The sequence below is a fragment of the Lithobates pipiens genome, unplaced genomic scaffold, assembly GCF_037356315.1.
Source record: "Lithobates pipiens isolate NorthernLeopardFrog02 unplaced genomic scaffold, aLitPip1_a1.2 Scaffold_28, whole genome shotgun sequence".
Taxonomy (NCBI): domain Eukaryota; kingdom Metazoa; phylum Chordata; class Amphibia; order Anura; family Ranidae; genus Lithobates; species Lithobates pipiens.
Genome location: NW_027507789.1, coordinates 46,514,702 through 46,533,337, shown reverse-complemented (window position 1 = coordinate 46,533,337; position 18,636 = coordinate 46,514,702). Strand labels below are relative to the sequence as shown.

Sequence of the window (18,636 nt, the reverse complement as noted above, 5' to 3'; positions counted from 1 at the left end):
GGTTTATGGTTGATTGCTTTTCAGAGGCAGTTGAGCAGCAGTTTGTCACCTCCTGAATGCATGTTTGTTTTTTTTGTCGTCTTGCAATAATTTTGAGCTGCATTTCTCTCACCTGTTGTCACCTCTTGTATAAGCTCCGCTGCATTGTGGCAGCCGTCTACTAATGCCCGTGTCCAGTCCGCCAGCTCTCTTTGAATTGCCACGCTGAACAAATGAGTTTCCACCCCCTTCTGTGTGCCAGAACGAAGAGCGAAGGCCAGCTCAGTGTCATAGACCGGTGAGCTCTTGGGGGGCCCAGAGTGTACAAGCCTGTGGAGGATGACAGAAATATTTTAGTAAATTTACCCGAGAAAAGTGCCCTCTGTTTAATTATCAAAGCCCAATGAAAGGCAAACGGCTAAAAACACAGATAAAAAAGATGAATGAAATTCACAGGTGCACACAATTTTAAGGCTTGACATGTTTGGTACCTATTTACTTGGTGCAACGTAATCTTTTACCAAAAATTGTGTGCAATTAACCACTTGACCTCTGGATTATTTACCCCCTTCATGACCAGGCCATTTTTTGCAATATGGCACTGCTTTATCTTAACCACTTGCTTACCGGGCATTTACACCCCCTTCCTGCCCAGACCAATTTTCAGCTTTCAGCGCTGTCACAATTTGATTGACAATTGCACGGTCATGCAACGCTGTACCCAAACTACATTTTTATAAATTTTTTTCACACAAATGGAGCTTTTCTTTTGGTGGTATTTAATCACCACTGCGGTTTTTATTTTTTTCTAAACAAACCCATAAAGACTGAAAATTTTGAAAAAAAAAATACAAAACGTTTTCATATTTTGTTATAAAATTTTGCAAACAGGTAATTATTCTCCTTTAGACCCCTTTCACACTGGAGGCATTTTTCAGGCGCTATAGCGCTAAAGATAGCGCCTGAAAAAAGCACCACTCCTACACCGCTCCTGCCCATTGAAAACAATGGGCCAGCGCCGCCATACCGTCGGCAAAGCGCCGGTGCAGCTTTGTTTTGCAGGAAAATGTAACTCTTTTTCAGCCGCTAGCGGGGGTTTAAAACTGCCCCGCTAGTGCCGCTAAAAGGACGGTAAAGCGGCACCAAAAATAGCGCCACTTTACCGCTGACACCCGGGTGCTTTCATTGTGAAAGGGGTCTTACTGATGGGCATTGATGAGGTGGCACTGATAGGCTGCACTGATGGGCACGGATAGGTGGCACTGATGGGCACTAATAGGTGGCACTGATGGGCACCACTGATGGGCACTGAAGACACAGGCAGCACTGATGGGCACTGAAGACACAGATGATGAGGCACAGATAGGCAGCACTGATGGGCACTGATTAGCAGTACTGATGGGAACTGATAAGATGGCACTGGTGGGCACAGATTTGCAGCACTGGAGGGCACTGATTACCAGCACTGGTTGGCACTTAGGGGACTGATGTCCCTCTAACAGAAGCCAGTCACCAGCTTTATTCTATTCTTCACGCTGCAGCGTGAAAAAAAAAAAAAAGCCAGTAACTGGCTTCTGTTTACTTCGGTAATCGGCTGTCATTGACTGACAGCTGATCCTGTGGCAAAGGGCCCGCTGTGATTGGCCCTTTTATTGTGCTCTGTGATCAGCCGAGTTCGAAGAACACGACGATCACAGAGCACGCCACGTGCGAACGGGTGGACGTACATGGACACCCTCCTGGCATTTGAGGTCCGCGCTGTAGCCGTCTTTCGGCTATAGCGCAGACATCTAGTGGTAAACTGACAATTGCGCAGCTGCGCAACGCTGTACCCAAATAAAATCAATGTCTTTTTTTCCCCCCACAAATAGAGATTTATTTCGGTTATCTTTGATCACCACTGCGGTTGCCATTTTGTTAAACATAAAAAGACCAAACATTTTGAAGAAGAGAAAAAAAAAATTTTTTTACTTTCTGCTATAAAACATATCCAATAAAAAAAGTTAAAAATCTAATTTTTTCATAAATTTAGGGAAATAAATAATAAACATTCTGCTATATATTTTTGATAAAAAAAATCCCAATAAGTGTTTGATTTGCGCAAAAGTTATTGCGTTACAAACTTTGGGATATTTATTTATTTTTGCTAGTAATGGTGGCGTTCAGCGACTTATAGCGGGATTGCAAACATTGCAGCGGACATTCTGACACTGACACTTTTTGGGGACCAGTGACACTAATACATTGATCAGTGCTAAAAATATGCACGGTCACTGTGTTTATTATTATTATACAGGATGTATATAGCGCCAACAGTTTGCGCAGCGCTTTACAACATGAGGGCAGACAGTACACTTACAATACAGGAGGGATCAGAGGGCCCTTATGACACTGGCAGGGTTTAACTTCTAGGATGAACGAAGGGTTAACTGTGTGCCTAGCCAGTGTTTGTGTGTGTGTACTGTGTATGGTGCTTTTACTAGGGGAACAGATGGACTTTATTCCATGCTTTGCAGTGACACAAAATCCATCCCTTCCCCCCTCCTCCCCCTTGTTTACATAGGCAGATCTCAGTCCTGTGTCTCTGCCTGACAATTGGCAGGCACCGTTGGACATCCAGTGCCTGGTGCCCACCAATCGGCTTCTGCTGTGTATAATCAGCGGAAGTGGGCCACTGGCAGCACACACGTGCCCCCTACCTGGCATTGCAGGATCACGTGTGTGTGTGTGTGTGTGTGTGTGTGTGTGTGTGTGTGTATATATATATATATATATATATATATACACACACACACACGATGCGGCGCAGAGCTGCCACCCTGTAGCAGTAAAACTGCTAAAGGTGGCTCAGCAAGCGGTCATGGAAGCACTATGCTGATAATATTGTATAAAAAATGTAAACATATTATAGCAAAAAAAGTAACCTCCCATAATATTTAAAGATTCTTAACAAGGAAGAAATCCAGCCAATATGTTCAATCCCGCAGTCTGCCTAAGCCAGGGCATGCAGTAAATGGTGATTTACATTATTTCCATTGGTGGTGCACTTCCCATTTACAGCCACCAGATGGCAGAACAGTTACTTGTAGTAGCACAATTTAACGTTTACAGAATTTCCTCTTTTGTGGCCACATTGGGATGACACTTTATATTTGTTACATGTCCCCATTCACATAGCATTATTTAACTTCAATATTTACAAAGTGTTGTGTACATTTTTATGACTTTTCTGAATACAAAACTAACCTTGTAATGTTAAAAGTGGTTGTAAATTCATTATTTTCCCTAAAATAAAAAAAACTGGATTGATGCTTACCTGCTCTGTGCAATGGTAGTGCACAGAGCGGCCTGTTACCTCCTCTTCTGGGGTCCCCCACCAGCGGTCTCAGCTCCTCCTCTCCATGCTATGAGGGCACATGTGAGATGCATTCTTGAGCCAGACAGGCTGTGTGCATCCATAGACACACACACAGCATGGCTTGACCCTGGCCCCGCCCCTGCTCCCTCCTAAAAGCCGACTCCCGCTGCTCTCAATCTGTCCTGTCTTCATAGACAGCTCTCAGTCTCTACTAATGATCGAGAGCTGGTGAGACCAGTTTGAATCATGTGACCACTGTGACAGCCAATCACAATTTATATGTAATCAACCAGTCCCTCCCGCCCCATAGGCCCTACTAAAGGGATGCTACAGCTGGGCGAGAATGGGTTAAGGAAGGGCCTGGGGAGTTAATGTATAATAATCAACCCCTTCTGTACTGTGCTGGCAGATCTAATTATCATTTGCAAACTACTGTATTTATCGGTGTATAACACACACTTTTTCCCCCTTAATATCAGGGAAAAAGAGCGAGTGCCACCAAAAAAAGACTGAGCCGAGTGCACCTGCTGTCTCTGAGGGGATGAGGAGCGAGCGCTGCCGAAAAAGACTGAGCTGAGTGTACTGTGTACTCGGCTCCGCTCGCAGTCCTGTCATTGGACCTGTGTTATGTCTATCAAGGGGCGGGACTGCGAGAGGAGCCGAGTACATAGGCTCTGTCTATCTCGACGGCAGCAAATTTAAACAGTTACGTGCCGCAAAGGGCACTGGGCAAGGCTGCAAACGGCACTGGGCAAGGCTGCAAATGGACACTGATAAGGCTGCATTGATGGGCATTTAAATGTAAGTTTTTTGTTTTCATAAACTTCCCTCCTAAAAGTTTTTTCATTAAAATTCCCTCCTAAACTTGGAGTGCATGTTATACGCCGATAAATACGGTAGTTTTGAATACTATCTTGTCCAGAAAAAGGAGAGGAAACTCAGTCTGTCCCCACTTTATCCCTCCCACTTTCCCTTCGACATTGTTCAGGGCAACTTTCGGTCTGCCCTAAGACCTGCTCCAAACAAAACTATTATAAGGGTAACACATAAAAAAAAAAAAAAAAATCACTTACAGGCAGAGACATACATTATCTCACAAAAGTGAGTACACCCCTCACATTTTTTGTAAATATTTTATTACATCTTTTCATGTGTCAACACTGAAGAAATGACACTTTGCTACAATGAAAAGTAGTGCGTTTTGTTGCCAGCGGTTTAGACATTAATGGCTGTGTGTTGAGTTACTTTGAGGGGACAGCAAATTTACTCTGTTATACAAGCTGTACACTCACTACTTTACATTGTAGCAAAGTGTCATCACATGAAAAGATATAATAGAATATTTACAAAAATGTGAGGGGTGTACCCGCTATTGTGAGATACTGTATGTGAACTAGACATGCGCACGCTGAAATATATTTCGTTTTGGAATTTAGTTTTCGCCCGAAAAATACATTTATTTAGTTACTCCCGAAATTAATTTTTATTTATTTTGTTTCGTTAAAAAATGCATTCACCCGAAAATCTGAAATAATTAAGGTCAAATCTGTCATTGAAGGTCGAACGTTCTAAGAAGATTCGCCGGAGCAGCTAAACTGTACAATGCCGCAATCGTACATTTTACGGTCAAATGTCCCACCTACAAGCTATAGTAGAATTCTAATGTTGTATGACACTAGTAATAATTATATTTATTAATTATTATTACTAGTCAACCAACATTAGAATTCTTCTATAGTCTATGAGCGGGGCATTTGACCATAAATGTCCACTCGCGGCGACTGCTTCATGGAATCTTCATGTCAAATCTTTTCTCTCTATGTCGAATAATCTTGGACTAATAGAGTTAGGTTAGGCACATTCAACCTTTTTTGCTATTGTCTCTATATTGTCGAATCTTTTCTCTCTGTCAAATCTTTTCTCTGTCGAATCTTTTCTCTCTATGTCGAATCTTTTCTCTCTATGTCGAATCTTTTCTCTCTATGTCGAATCTTTTCTCTCTACGTCAAATCTTTTCTCTCTATGTAAAATCTTTTCTCTCTATGTCGAATAATCTTGGACTAATAGAGCTAAGGTTAGGCACATTCGTCCACAGGTTCGATGGACACAGATCGCTATTGTCAGCGTCATCTCGAATCTCCTATCTATATCGAACTGTTGTCGCAACGAAAATAACGCATTTGTTTATGTCGGATCTTTCAGTTTTCGGATTCTGCACGTTCGTTATCTTTTGTTAAAACGATAACGAAAATACCCGAAATTCGTACGAAAACGAATGCACATGTCTCATGTGAACCCAGCCTGAAAAAAATTGCAGGATCTATGGCCAGCCTTAGGATATATTGAAGATTCTTCTGGTGGTGGAAATTTTAGGACCATATGCCACTGGACTATATATATATATATATATATATATTGCTGAAGGAGTATTTATATGGATTTTAAAGCCTTTTGTATCGCTTTTTGTTCACTTCTTTTTTAGGAGTAATTACGGTATATTGTGTTGGCTTTAATTATCAGTGCTGTATAATTTGCAGTATAATAATTAGATAGATTTGTATCACACAGCTTACCCCTTACCTGGTGGCAATGAGTGGGTGGCATCCAACTGGTTTACTGAACCCCTCTCTGGTGTGCGGGAGGCTATTGTACAATAGGAAATCTTTTTCTGTAAGAATGGCCAGTAGGTTCCGCTGTCCCTCTGGCATCAGCTAAAAGCCGGGAAAAGGAGAAACAATCCAATCAATATTGATCATTAGCCAAAGATATAGAACAAAGCACTCACAGAAAAAGTGTCTAAATCGTTTTTCTTCTTTTTGAGTAAGAAATTAATGAAAACCGCCAGATTTTTTGCCATCTTTGTGCCACTGGGAGATTTGCCTTCACCTGATAATGTTTATATTACAATCTTACTGAAATTATCAGTAGAAATATTATTGTTCGAGCATCATAAAATTTTATCTTATTTTATCATTTTCTGGACCCATTTTAAAATTATAGTATAAAAGCTTCATTATTTATTAATATGGACTATGCTAATATTATATAAGTTATTTATTAGTTTTATTATTGTAATTTTTTTTATCTTTCATATCATTTGGCCCTGATGAAGTGGTGTACAGGGCCCGAAACATGTTGGTTTCTTTTGTATTTAGAATAATTTTTTTTTTGGACTCAAACGTTACGATGTCCCATTTGAGTTTCTGCCAATGGGACTCTTTAAAGAGCCTAAAAGACACAGATTTTCTTTTTTTCATCTTTTTTCATCTTCAATTAAAATTATTTACATTTTCTCAGAGTTCAAATGGGGTTTAAAGAAAACTTTCCTGCAAGAGTCACAGATGCTGAATTGTTATTCTGCATATACTAGTACCTTGACTGTCATACACACTATGTTGTCAAATGTATCGGGACACCTGCCTTTACACACATTAACTTTAATGGCATCCTAGTGTTAGTCTGTAGGGTTCAATATTGAGTTGGCCCATTTTTTGAAGCTATAACAGCTTTAAGTCTTCTCTGAAGGTAGTCCACAAGGTTTAGGAGTGTGTGTATATGAGAATGTTTGACCATTCTTGCAATAGGGCATTTGTGAGGTCAGGCACTGATGTGGATGAGAAGGCCTGGCTCACAGTCCCTGTTTTAATTATCCCAGAGGTTTTCTATGGGGTTGAGGTCAGGACATTGTGCAGGCAAGTCAAGTTTCTCCACCCCAAACTCGCTCATCCATGTCTTTATGGACCTTTATTTGTGCACTGGTGCACGGTCATGTTAGAACATGAAGGGGCCATCCCCAAACTGTTCCTACAAAGTTGGGAGCATGAAATTGCCCAGAATGTCTTGTTATGCTGACGCCTTAAGAGTTCCCTTCACTGAAACTAAGGCGCCAAGCCCAACCACTGAAAAACAACCCCCACACCATAATCCCCCCTCCACCAATTTATTTGGACCAGTGCACAAATCAAGGTCCATAAAGACATGGATGAGGGAGTTTGGGGTGGAGAAACTTGACTGGCCTACACAGAGTCCTGACCTTGCTTTGTGCACTGGTCTGCAATCATGTTGGAACAGGAAGGGCCAACCCCAAACTGTTTCCACAAAGTTAGGAGTCCTCCACCCCAAACTTGCTCATCCACACTATATTGCAAACGTATTGGGCCACCCCTCCAAATCATTTGGTGGAGGGGGGATTATGGTGTGGGGTTGTTTTTCAGGGGTTGGGCTTGGCCTCTTTGTTCTAGTGAAGGGAACTCTTAAGGCTTCAGCATACCAAGACATTTTTGACAATTTCATGCTCCCAACTTTGTGGGAACAGTTTGGGGATGGCCCCTTCCTGTTCCAACGTGACTGCATACCAGTGTACAAAGCAAGGTCCGTAAAGACATGGATGAGTGAGTTTGGGGTGGAGGGACTTGGACTTGCCTGCACAGAGCCCTGATCTCCACTCCATAGACACACTCCTAAACCTTGTGGACAGTCTTCCCAGAAGACTTAAAGCTGTTATAGCTGCAACTCAATATTGAACAGATTTCTCCATGTATGTTAAACTGTGTATGGAGGAATCTCCCACTTTTTCCATATAACTAGTGATGGCCGAACGGTTCGCTCGGCGGTCGTTTTGCGGCGAATTTCGGCTGTTCGCGGTCCGCCCGTTCGGCGGACTATTGGCGCCGTTCGCCCGGCGGACTTCCGCGTTTACTGTGTAAAAGAACTTTGACCTATGATGACACATCCATCATGGGGTACAGGACAGCCAATTGAGACATTACAGCACATGGACACTTGGACATTCCCCCTAACTTATAAATAGACCCGATCCGGCGGCCATTTTACATTCTTTCTTCTGTCACTATAGGGAGAGGTTGCTGTGTGGAGCAGGGAGAGACTGCAGTGACCCAAATCGCTAGCTATTTGGTACACAAAAGTTCTTTTCAGGACTGGCATAGGTGTTAGGTGTAGTTCAGGATAGGCAGTGCTGTGCTAGTGATTGTTGCAGCAGCCTGAGTGTCTTTTGTCAGTTTAGAGAAAGGGACAGGACGGTGTGTGCTGCAGGGACAGTCAGTTTAGTCATCATCATTAGCTGTTACAATCAGGTCCACAAAAGTGCTATTCCAGTTATTGTTCCAGTAGCCTCTGTTTTGTCAGTTTATATAGGGACAGGCAGGAAGCAGTGTGTGAGGCAGTGAGGGTCAGTTTAATCAGTAGCTGTTACTATATTAGGTCCACAAAGGTTCTTTTCAGGACTGGTATCAGTGGTATGGTAATAGGCTTGTACACGTATAATATTCTTTCTTCCAAATATAGAAAGAATATTATACTTGACTGCTGCCCTTCTGCTGCAGTCTGCTAATCATTCACAAACCACTTGTTCCACTAAGCTCCTTATAAGGACTGGTAACTTGGTCTGTCTAGGGTGCTACAGTACATAGGGTTGAGTGAGGTACAGTCTGCCATTCTATAAGGACTGGTATCGGTCCACAATACATAGGGTTGAGGTGCACTACTGCTGACCGCTGCCCTATACTGCAGCAGTCCATTGGTATAGGGACTGACGTACAGTCTGCTAATCACTCACACACAACCTACTTGGTCCACAAAAGTCCTTATAAGGACTGGTAAGGTATAGGGTGCTACAGTACGTAGGGTTGAGTGAGGTACAGTCTGCCATTCTATAAGGACTGGTATAGGTCCACAATACATAGGGTTGAGGTGCACTACTGCTGATCGCTGCCCTATACTGCAGCAGTCCTTCATCGGTATAGGGACTGAGAGTTTTGTCACAGGGTCATTTAAAAAATGACAGGCAGAGGAAGAGGCAGGCCCTTCCACAGGGGTGGTAGGGGTAGGGCAGGAGCAACAGGCTTGAGCCAAAGTGGGAAGTTGCAGAAGGTGCGTTCAATTACTTTAAAGGACGCACCAGACTTGGTTGAGTGGCTCGCTCAGCCTTAGGCCGCGTACACACGGGCGGACTGTTCGCCCAACCTTGTCCGCTGAACAGTGTTTGGGCGGACAGTCCGCTCGTGTGTGGGCTTTCAGCGGACAGTTTCAGCGGACAGTTGGACGGACAAAGTCTTTCGGAAATTCCGAAAAACTGTCCGCTGAAACTGTGTTTGAGCGAACAGTCCGCCCGTGTGTGGGCTTGTCCGCTGTACTTTCGAAATGAGCGGACTGTTCCCGCTCGGAAAGTCCGCCCATTTCGAGCGCGTGTACAGGTAGGCGGGGCCCGCGAGGGAGACGTCGCGGGCTCCGCCGCCTGGAATGGGCTTAAAGGGGAACCCCAACGCCGAAAAAAATCGGCGTGGGGGTTCCCCCAAGTCCACACCAGACCCTTGTCCGAGCACGCTACCCGGCCGGCCAGGAAAGGGGGGCGAGCGAGCGCGCCCCCCCTCCTGAGCCGTACCAGGCCGCGTGCCCTCAACATGGGGGGTGCCTTGGGGAAGGGGGGGCCGCGCGGCCCCCCCCACCCCAAAGCACCTTGTCCCCATGTTGATGAGGACAAGGGCCTCTTCCCGACAACCCTGGCCGTTGGTTGTCGGGGTCTGCGGGCGGGGGGCTTATCGGAATCCGGGAGCCCCCTTTAAGAAGGGGGCCCCCGGATACCGGCCCCCCACCCTATGTGAATGAGTATGGGGTACAATGTACCCCTACCCATTCACCTGTGAACTAAAGTACAATAAAAAACACAACACAGAGAAAAAATATTTTATTGCACAGCTCCGGGGGTCTTCGGGGGTCTTCTCGCCGGACTCCTCCGCTATGTGTGTGTAGCTCTTTTGCTAGCGGAGGAGTCCGGCTTTCTTCCTCCCCGCCGCCGGCCTCTTCTCCCGACTTCGGGGGTCTTGTCCCCCTCTTCGGTTCTTCTGCCGGGCCACCGCGCCTGGTCCGGTGGCCCGGTCTTCTGTCGCCGTCTTCCGTTCTTCTGTCGCCGCCTTCGGTTCTTCTGCCGGGCCACCGCGCCTTCTTGTAGCTCTTTTACAGGCGGTGGCCCGGTCTTCTGTCGCCGCTGTCGTCGCCGCCGCCGCCGCCTTCCGTTCTTGTTCTTCTTCTTGTTCTTCTTCTTCTTCTCCTGGAGATGTTGACTCGACGAGCTCTCCGGCCGGAATGCCAGGGACACGCTCCGCTGCCACTTATATAGTGACAATGGGGCGGTGTCACATGGTATATGTCACATGGGTTGGTCACATGGGTTGATGTCACATGGGGACTATGACATCGTAAGGGGGCGGGGTCACCATGTGACCAACCCATGTGACATATACCATGTGACACCGCCCCATTGTCACTATATAAGTGACCGCACAGCGCGGCTCTGGCATTCCGGCCGGAGAGATCGTCGAGTCAACATCTCCAGGAGAAGAAGAAGAAGAACAAGAAGAAGAACAAGAACGGAAGGCGGCGGCGGCGACGACAGCGGCGACAGAAGACCGGGCCACTGCCTGTAAAAGAGCTACAAGAAGGCGCGGTGGCCCGGCAGAAGAACGGAAGGCGGCGACAGAAGAACGGAAGACGGCGACAGAAGACCGGGCCACCGGAGGCCCGGCAGAAGAACCGAAGAGGGGGACAAGACCCCCGAAGTCGGGAGAAGAGGCCGGCGGCGGGGAGGAAGAAAGCCGGACTCCTCCGCTAGCAAAAGAGCTACACACACATAGCGGAGGAGTCCGGCGAGAAGACCCCCGGAGCTGTGCAATAAAATATTTTTTCTCTGTGTTGTGTTTTTTATTGTACTTTAGTTCACAGGTGAATGGGTAGGGGTACATTGTACCCCATACTCATTCACATAGGGTGGGGGGCCGGTATCCGGGGGCCCCCTTCTTAAAGGGGGCTCCCGGATTCCGATAAGCCCCTCGCCCGCAGACCCCGACAACCAACGGCCAGGGTTGTCGGGAAGAGGCCCTTGTCCTCATCAACATGGGGACAAGGTGCTTTGGGGTGGGGGGGCCGCGCGGCCCCCCCTTCCCCAAGGCACCCCCATGTTGAGGGCACGCGGCCTGGTACGGCTCAGGAGGGGGGGCGCGCTCGCTCGCCCCCCTTTCCTGGCCGGCCGGGTAGCGTGCTCGGACAAGGGTCTGGTGTGGACTTGGGGGGAACCCCCACGCCGATTTTTTTCGGCGTTGGGGTTCCCCTTTAAGCCCATTCCAGGCGGCGGAGCCCGCGACGTCTCCTTCGCGGGCCCCGCCTACCTGTACACGCGCTCGAAATGGGCGGATTTGCCTCCGCCTTACGTGGGCGAGTCCGTTCATTTCAAAAGTTGAGCGAACTGTTTGCCCAACCTTGTTCGTCAAACAGTCCGCTCGTGTGTGGGCAAGTCCGCTCATGCAAATTTTGAGCGGACTGTTTGATGAAACTGTTTGCCGAACAAGGTTGGGCGAACAGTCCGCCCGTGTGTACGCGGCCTCACTCTTCTGCACCCTCCTCATTCTCTCGATCTGCACCCTCTTCTTCACTCTCTGCTATGTGCACCCCCAAAGACACTACCACCAACAACACCACCACCACCACATACCTTCCGCTTGAGTCACAGGAATTATTTTCCGATCCATATCAAGAGGACATTTCTGATGCGCAGCCACTCTTGGTATTGGATCAGGAAGAGGAGGTAGCAACAACCGCTACTCAGCAGTCTGACAACAGTACCCAGATCAGCCCAAGGAGGAGGTTGGTCCCCGGTGTTGCTGCCTACTCCGAGATCTCTACTTATAGTGGTGGGGAAGGTGACGTTGATGATGACGTGTCTAGTGATGTCACGTGGGTGCCCACAAGAGAGGAAGAGGAGGGGAGTTCAGAGGGAGATATGGACCAGCAGATAGGGAGGAGAAGCAGGAATAACTTTGCACAGGAGGGACAAAGCAGACTGCAAATGTATCAGGAGCGAGTCATCGACCATGTACGGTCACATCTGGCGCTCCCAGGACACCGGCACATGGCTCCGCAGTGTGGGCTTTTTTTAACGTGTCCGCTGCTGACAATAGCGTTGCCATCTGCAATCTTTGCAGTCAACGCATTAGTCGCGGTAAGCCCAACACTCACCTAGGGACGACCGCCTTAAGGCACATAAGCAGCCATCACCGAGCCGAGTGGGAGCAACGGAACACACAAAGCCACACTGCAGGCTCTCACTGTCCAGCCTCGTCTTATACTTCTCCTTCTTCTCTCTCCTCACAATTGTCTTCCACTCCACCTTCCATCACGCCAAGCTCACGTTTTTCTGCAAAAAGGCAGGCTTCCGTTGGCCTAATGTTCGAGCGTAAAAAAATGATGATGCCGGATAACCCTCTTGCCCAACGGTTGACGGCTGGCTTGTCAGAACTCATAGCCCGCCAACTACTGCCATATAAACTGGTGGACTCGGAGGCCTTTCGCAAATTTGTGGCCATTGGAACACCACAATGGAAGGTCCCAGGAAGGAAGTATTTCTCAGAGAAGGGCATCCCAGAGCTATATGGCCATGTTCAGCGGCAAGTGAATGTATCTCTGCAACACAGTGTCGGTGCCAAGATACATCTGACCACAGACACGTGGTCTAGCAAACACGGGCAGGGAAGGTATATCACTTTTACTGCCCACTGGGTGAACCTTCTGACGGCCGTCAAGCATGTAACCCGTGGCACCCATGTAGATTTAGTTTTACCGCCACGGATTGCATGCAGGGCTGACTCTTCTTCTCCTCCTCCTCCTACTCCATCCTCCTCCCTCTCCTCCTCAGCTGACTCCTCCTTTTCCGCTGCTAGCGTCTCTTCCGCTGCGCCGCCCAAGCTCCCCAGAACATATTTGACATGCCAGGAGAGACGTTGCCATGCCGTGCTGCGTCTGTTGTGCCTGGAAGCCAAGAGCCACACTGGCCTGGCACTCCTTTCAGCTTTGCATTCACAGGCAGATCAGTGGCTAACACCCCTCAATTTGACAGTTGGTAAAGTGGTGTGTGACAACGGTGCCAATCTGCTTAGTGTATTGAAACAGGGCAAAATTGTGCACGTGCCATGCATGGCACACGTCTTAAACTTGGTCGTGCAGCGATTCCTTGTCAAATACCCTGGGGTCCAGGACATCTTGCGGCAGGCAAGGAAAATCTCGGCCCATTTCAGAAGAGCTTACACGGCCATGGCTCGCCTTGCTGACATGAGCGGCGACACAATCTGCCGGTCAGACGTCTTATTTGCGATTGCCCGACGCGATGAAACTCAACCTTCTATATGCTTGATAGGCTGCTCCAGCAGAAACATGCAGTTAACGTCTACCTGTATGAACTCTGCGTCAGAACCGGTTCTGCGGAGCTGGTTTTTTTTTCACCGCACCAGTGGCTGCTCATGCGCGACGCATGCAGACTTCTGCACCCATTTGAGATCACCAAACTGGTCAGTCGCAGCCATGGCGCCATCAGTGACATGGTACCTTATGCCTTCTTTATGGCGCGTTCATTGCGTCGTGTAATTGATCAAGCTGTGGAGGAGCAGGAGCGGGAAGATGAGGAAGTCGCAATGCTGGATGAATTCCCGGGGGGGCTACTCTATCTGAGACAAGTCAACAACAGGAGTCTGAAGAGGAGTCAGAGGAGGATGGTGCCGGGGCGGATGAGGAGGAGCAAGAAGAGCATGCTTTAAACCTTTCTGGGATCCCTGTTGTGCGTGGATGGGGAGAGGAGAATGAAGAGGACGACATTATCCTGGATGATGAGCAGGAGCCAGGCCACCACACCGCTTCCAGTTAAGTGCAAATGGGGGCCTTCATGCTCCAGTGTTTTAATAGGGACCCCGTATAAAAAGCATAGGGGTCAAGGACCAGTACTGGGTGGCAACGTACTTAAACCCCCGGTACAAACACAAAATGGCGGAAATGTTACTGCCGTCACAGAGGGCTGTCAGAATGCAGCACTTCCAGGCCTTGCTTCGAGAAATGCTGCATTCTGCTTTTGCGTGCGCTGGCAGAGGAGCAATTCCCACTCCCAGAGAAGGAGTTGCGGGTACCAATCCAACAGCGCCTGCAAGAAGAGGTCGGTTTGAAGATGTGTTGGTGACTTCGGATATGAGGTCATTCTTTCAGCCGACCCATCGACAGGTGTCATCCGGATCCAGCATCAGGGAACGCCTAGACCGTCAGGTGTCCGACTACATCGGGTTAACGGCCGATGTGGACGCTCTGAGGAGTGATGAACCCCTGGACTACTGGGTGGGCAGGCTTGACCTCTGGCCAGAGCTTGCCCAATTTGCAATCGAACTGTTGGCTTTCCGCTCATCCAGTGTCCTGTCCGAAAGGACGTTCAGCGCAGCAGGGGGGGTTCGTGACCGATAAGCGTACTCGCCTAGCTCACGACAGTGTTAACTACCTCACATTTCTAAAAATGAATGAGGCATGGATCTCGGAGGAATTCAACACATGTGACCAGTAGACCATGTATATGTCTATAAACAATTTTTTTAATCGAGCACAGAGACCTTATTTCTTCATTTGGCTCACTTCCTTGTCCAAAAAAAGCACACCGTACTATATGCCCGTACCCTCCTCTTTGATGCTCCCACCATCCCTGTGCTATGCTCATTATGAGGGGCTCCCACCATCCCTGTGCTATGCTGACATCCTCCTGGGGCTGCTTATTATGAGGGGCTCCCACCATCCCTGTGCTATGCTGACTTCCTCCTGGGGCTGCTTACGGTGCAGGTGTCAGTGCTGTATATCACGGTGCTGATGTCAGTGCTCTCTATCACGGTGCTGCTGTCAGTGCTGTATATCACGGTGCTGGTGTGAGTGCTTTGTCACGCTGCTGATGTCAGTGCTGTATATCATGGTGCTGCTGTCAGTGCTGTATATCATGGTGCTGGTGTGAGTGCTTTATGTCACGCTGCTGATGTCAGTGCTCTCTATCACGGTGCTGTTGTCAGATCACTCTATCACGGTGCAGGTGTCATTGCTGTATGTCACCCTGCTGATGTCAGTGCTCTCTATCACGGTGCTGTTGTCAGATCACTCTATCACGGTGCAGGTGTCATTGCTGTATGTCACGCTGCTGGTGATCATCTCTTGCACCCTCTTCTTTTCCTACCCTGGTCCCTGACCTTCCCTCTCCTCCATTGCCTTCATGCGCTCCACAGTCCTGAATTGTCACAACAATTTCCCATATAAAAAAGAATGCTTGTAGTTGTCGATCCCAGATTCACCTCATACATGTGTTATGTCATTGGCCATGTGGTGGGACTATGTTTGCATAGCCATTAATTATTTTGTGGCTGCAAAATTGACCTGTAGGTTTGCGAAGTTCGCCTCCCATTGAAGTCAATGGGGCGCGCCGTGAATGTTCCGGTTTGCAAAATATCGGCCGTGTTCGCGGTCCGCGTTCGCGAAACGTCCCGTCGGAAGTTCGTCCATCACTACATATAACCATAGAAAATCGCCAGATAATCTAATGGTGTATGGCCAGCTTTAGTTCTGCTGATCGTTTCCAGCCTCTTTCAGCCACTTCTTGATTACATGCACTTGCTCCAGTGTCATTGTTTTGAACTAGCTTCCTAATAGTGACAAAGGGGGACCATGCCAGTGTTGTGACAGGCCTTGTCTGTGTCTCTATCAAGCGTTCATGTGACAGTAAAACTGGAACTCATTACACCAGAGAGAGGATCTGCACGGATTAAAGATCCAACAGAGTTCAGTTTTATGGAAGCAAGTGGCCAAAATAGCCATTTTTGACAGCGTACGGACCTTTGTTTGGTGGACGCAGTCTTCAACTATATGTGATCCCTATCCGAGGTGTGGACATCTGCAAGCTTAGAGGCCCTAGGCTGGGTTTAGCCAATCGCCTTTAATGCTTGCTATTTGTTAAGCACAATCTACTTCTGGATGAAGGGGCACTTTTGGATTTCATGCATGTGCACCGTGGTGTTCATAATTCAGAGACTTTATGATTCTTTATTTATTTGTGATCACGTTATCTGGCCTTAATTGGTTTGATACAATATATGGACAATTTGTAATTTAATTAAATTTTTTATTTTTTATTTTGTATAGCGCAGCTTTTTTGATTATGTTATATTTACCTGCTCTGTGCAGTGGTTTTGCACAGAGTAGCCCGATCCTCCTCTTTTCCCCTGATGGCACCCCTGGGTTCTCCTTTTCAGCCAGTACCCCCAATAGCAAGCCTCTAGGGGGGCTGGTGCATGACTGCGGCTCAGCCCTGCTCCCCATTCTCACCTCATTGGCTCACTGGCTGTGATTGACAGTAGTGGAAGCCAATGGCTCACGCTGCTGTCTTGGCCAATGAGGAATGAGAGACCCGAGAGAAGCTCAACTCTCGTGCCCATCGCTGGAGCAAGAGGGAGCTCAAGGGAGTATTGGTGGGGGTGGGGGCACTGTACACAGGTTTTTTTTATCTTCATACATAGAATGCATGAAGGTAAAGAACTTGATCCTTTAAAATCACTTTAATGCCAAAATAACTCAGACTGCAACACTCGCCCTTAATCCAGTTTTTCTCCACAGTACTTCCCCAGGGCCGGCACCAACATAAGGCTGCTTTGGCCTCAGGATGGGGGGGTTTAGTGTTTGTGCTGAGACCGTGCTGCACAAAGCACAGAACCCGGCTCTCACGGAGAGCTCCAGGTCTCTTACTAAAGATCGGGAACCGGGACTCCTGATTCCTGATCATCTGATCACTGTGATAGCCTCTAATTGGCTATGAAAGGGATCAGTCACTGTGCAGCCTGCCCCAGTTTTTTTCTCCTCTGAATGGAGAGAACGATACATTACATATTTTTCCCCTGACAAGGAGAGACAGATGCAAACAAACAAAAGTGTGTAAAAAATAATAAGAAAAATAAAATAAAATAAAGGAAAAAAAAATAGCTAGATCAAGGCCTGATCCAGGGGAATGCCAAGGTTAGTGTTCAGGTCAAAGTAAAGGTCCAAGGTCAAGGTTAGGGTCAATGGTCAGGCTCAAAAGGTCAGAGTCTGTATATGTTGGGTAGGATTTTTTTTTTTTTTAATTACTATCAGTTTCAGTAAGTGTCAGTGTGTTTTAGATAAGATAAAAAATGCAAACTGCACACCATTGTTTTTGTTGCACCAGCCCTGCCTTCCCCACATGATGCCATGAGGAAAGCTACAGCCGAAACGCGTTCGTTTTTAGAGATTCTGTCATTGCTGTTGTGGATTAAATAAAGTCTCATAAAGAAGAAACATGGAGTGGCCGGCTTTCTGTTTGATGAGGACGTTCAAGCCGGAGCACAGACACTCTGCTCATATATTGTTGGTATAGCAGTAGAGCTGCAAGTTGTTTTTTGTGTCTTCCCCACATGATGTCCTCATTCTTCCAGGTTGAATAGAACCCAGCATCACACAACATGGAAGACTGAGCTCACACTAGCCTATGGTAGGGCATCAAATGGCTCCCTTTATTCACAGAGTACTAGTGCCACTCTACGTGTCAGTGGGGACTGCCCAGCTTACTTAAGACAGCCCCAAAGACTTTGGAAAAGGTAAGTACAGAAACACAAAGAGCATAAATTACAAACAGTGGGGGGGAAGGCAGGGAGTATCAGATAGGGGGGGGGGTAGCACAGAGCCTGAAGTTGGGCTTTGGCATGCTAAAGCGTATATAACATTTTAGTGATTGGATTTAGATTTAATTTAATTTCTTTATGAAAGCCAGCTGTGGGAGGCTGTAGAAGCTGTCATAATGTCAGGAGGACATCTCATACCTGTTCCGTCAGCCAGCCCATGTGTTTGACCTCCTTGCCCAAGATCTGTTTAATATCCTCGCGGACTCTTGGTATTAGAGCGTTGACATTACTGTGAATGGCACTGAACCATGACTGGGCTGTCCCTGCATCCTTTGCTCGAAGGAAAAGAACATCTCTACCATCTGCAGAACAAATCTCAAGATATCTATAAAAAAAGGAAACAAAAAATGTCAAACTTGCTGACATCTCAAGAATTCTTGAAACTGTTTTAGCTCCACTCCAATCCTGCTTATCGTACATATCGGACTCCATCTGCTTGCTGGAGAAGTCAACTCAATGATGGAACCATGGACTGTTTTGAGACCAGTAGTATGTATGTATACTATTATTTTTGCACTCTTATCATGGTAAAGACGAGTATATGATGTTGTTTTGTGTGAAAAATCAAAAGATTCTTATTTTGGCTTAAGGCCTCCAAATATCTCCATAGCATTGTGCATACATGTGTTGTGAACACCAATGTCTGTCCATGAAGGTTCTCATTTAACCAGGTCCTGGTTTAGCTGGTAGTAGTTAGTCACATTAGGATGTGGTGGGTCAGATTCAACTGGGTCTATGGTGGGGTCACATTTAACT

General features: G+C 47.1%; 1 protein-coding gene across 1 annotated transcript in view; it reads right to left on the bottom strand.

Annotated features, from left to right (window-relative positions):
• The window catches only part of SNTA1 (syntrophin alpha 1), a 94,974-nt gene that overhangs the window by 7,950 nt on the left and 68,388 nt on the right, over positions 1-18,636 (bottom strand). The window contains exons 4-6 of the mRNA XM_077459173.1: positions 18,019-18,205; positions 5,918-6,048; positions 113-309 (exon numbers count right to left, since the gene is read on the bottom strand). Of these exons, the coding sequence (XP_077315299.1) occupies positions 113-309; positions 5,918-6,048; positions 18,019-18,205 (515 nt within the window). The remainder of the gene's footprint in view (positions 1-112; positions 310-5,917; positions 6,049-18,018; positions 18,206-18,636) is intronic.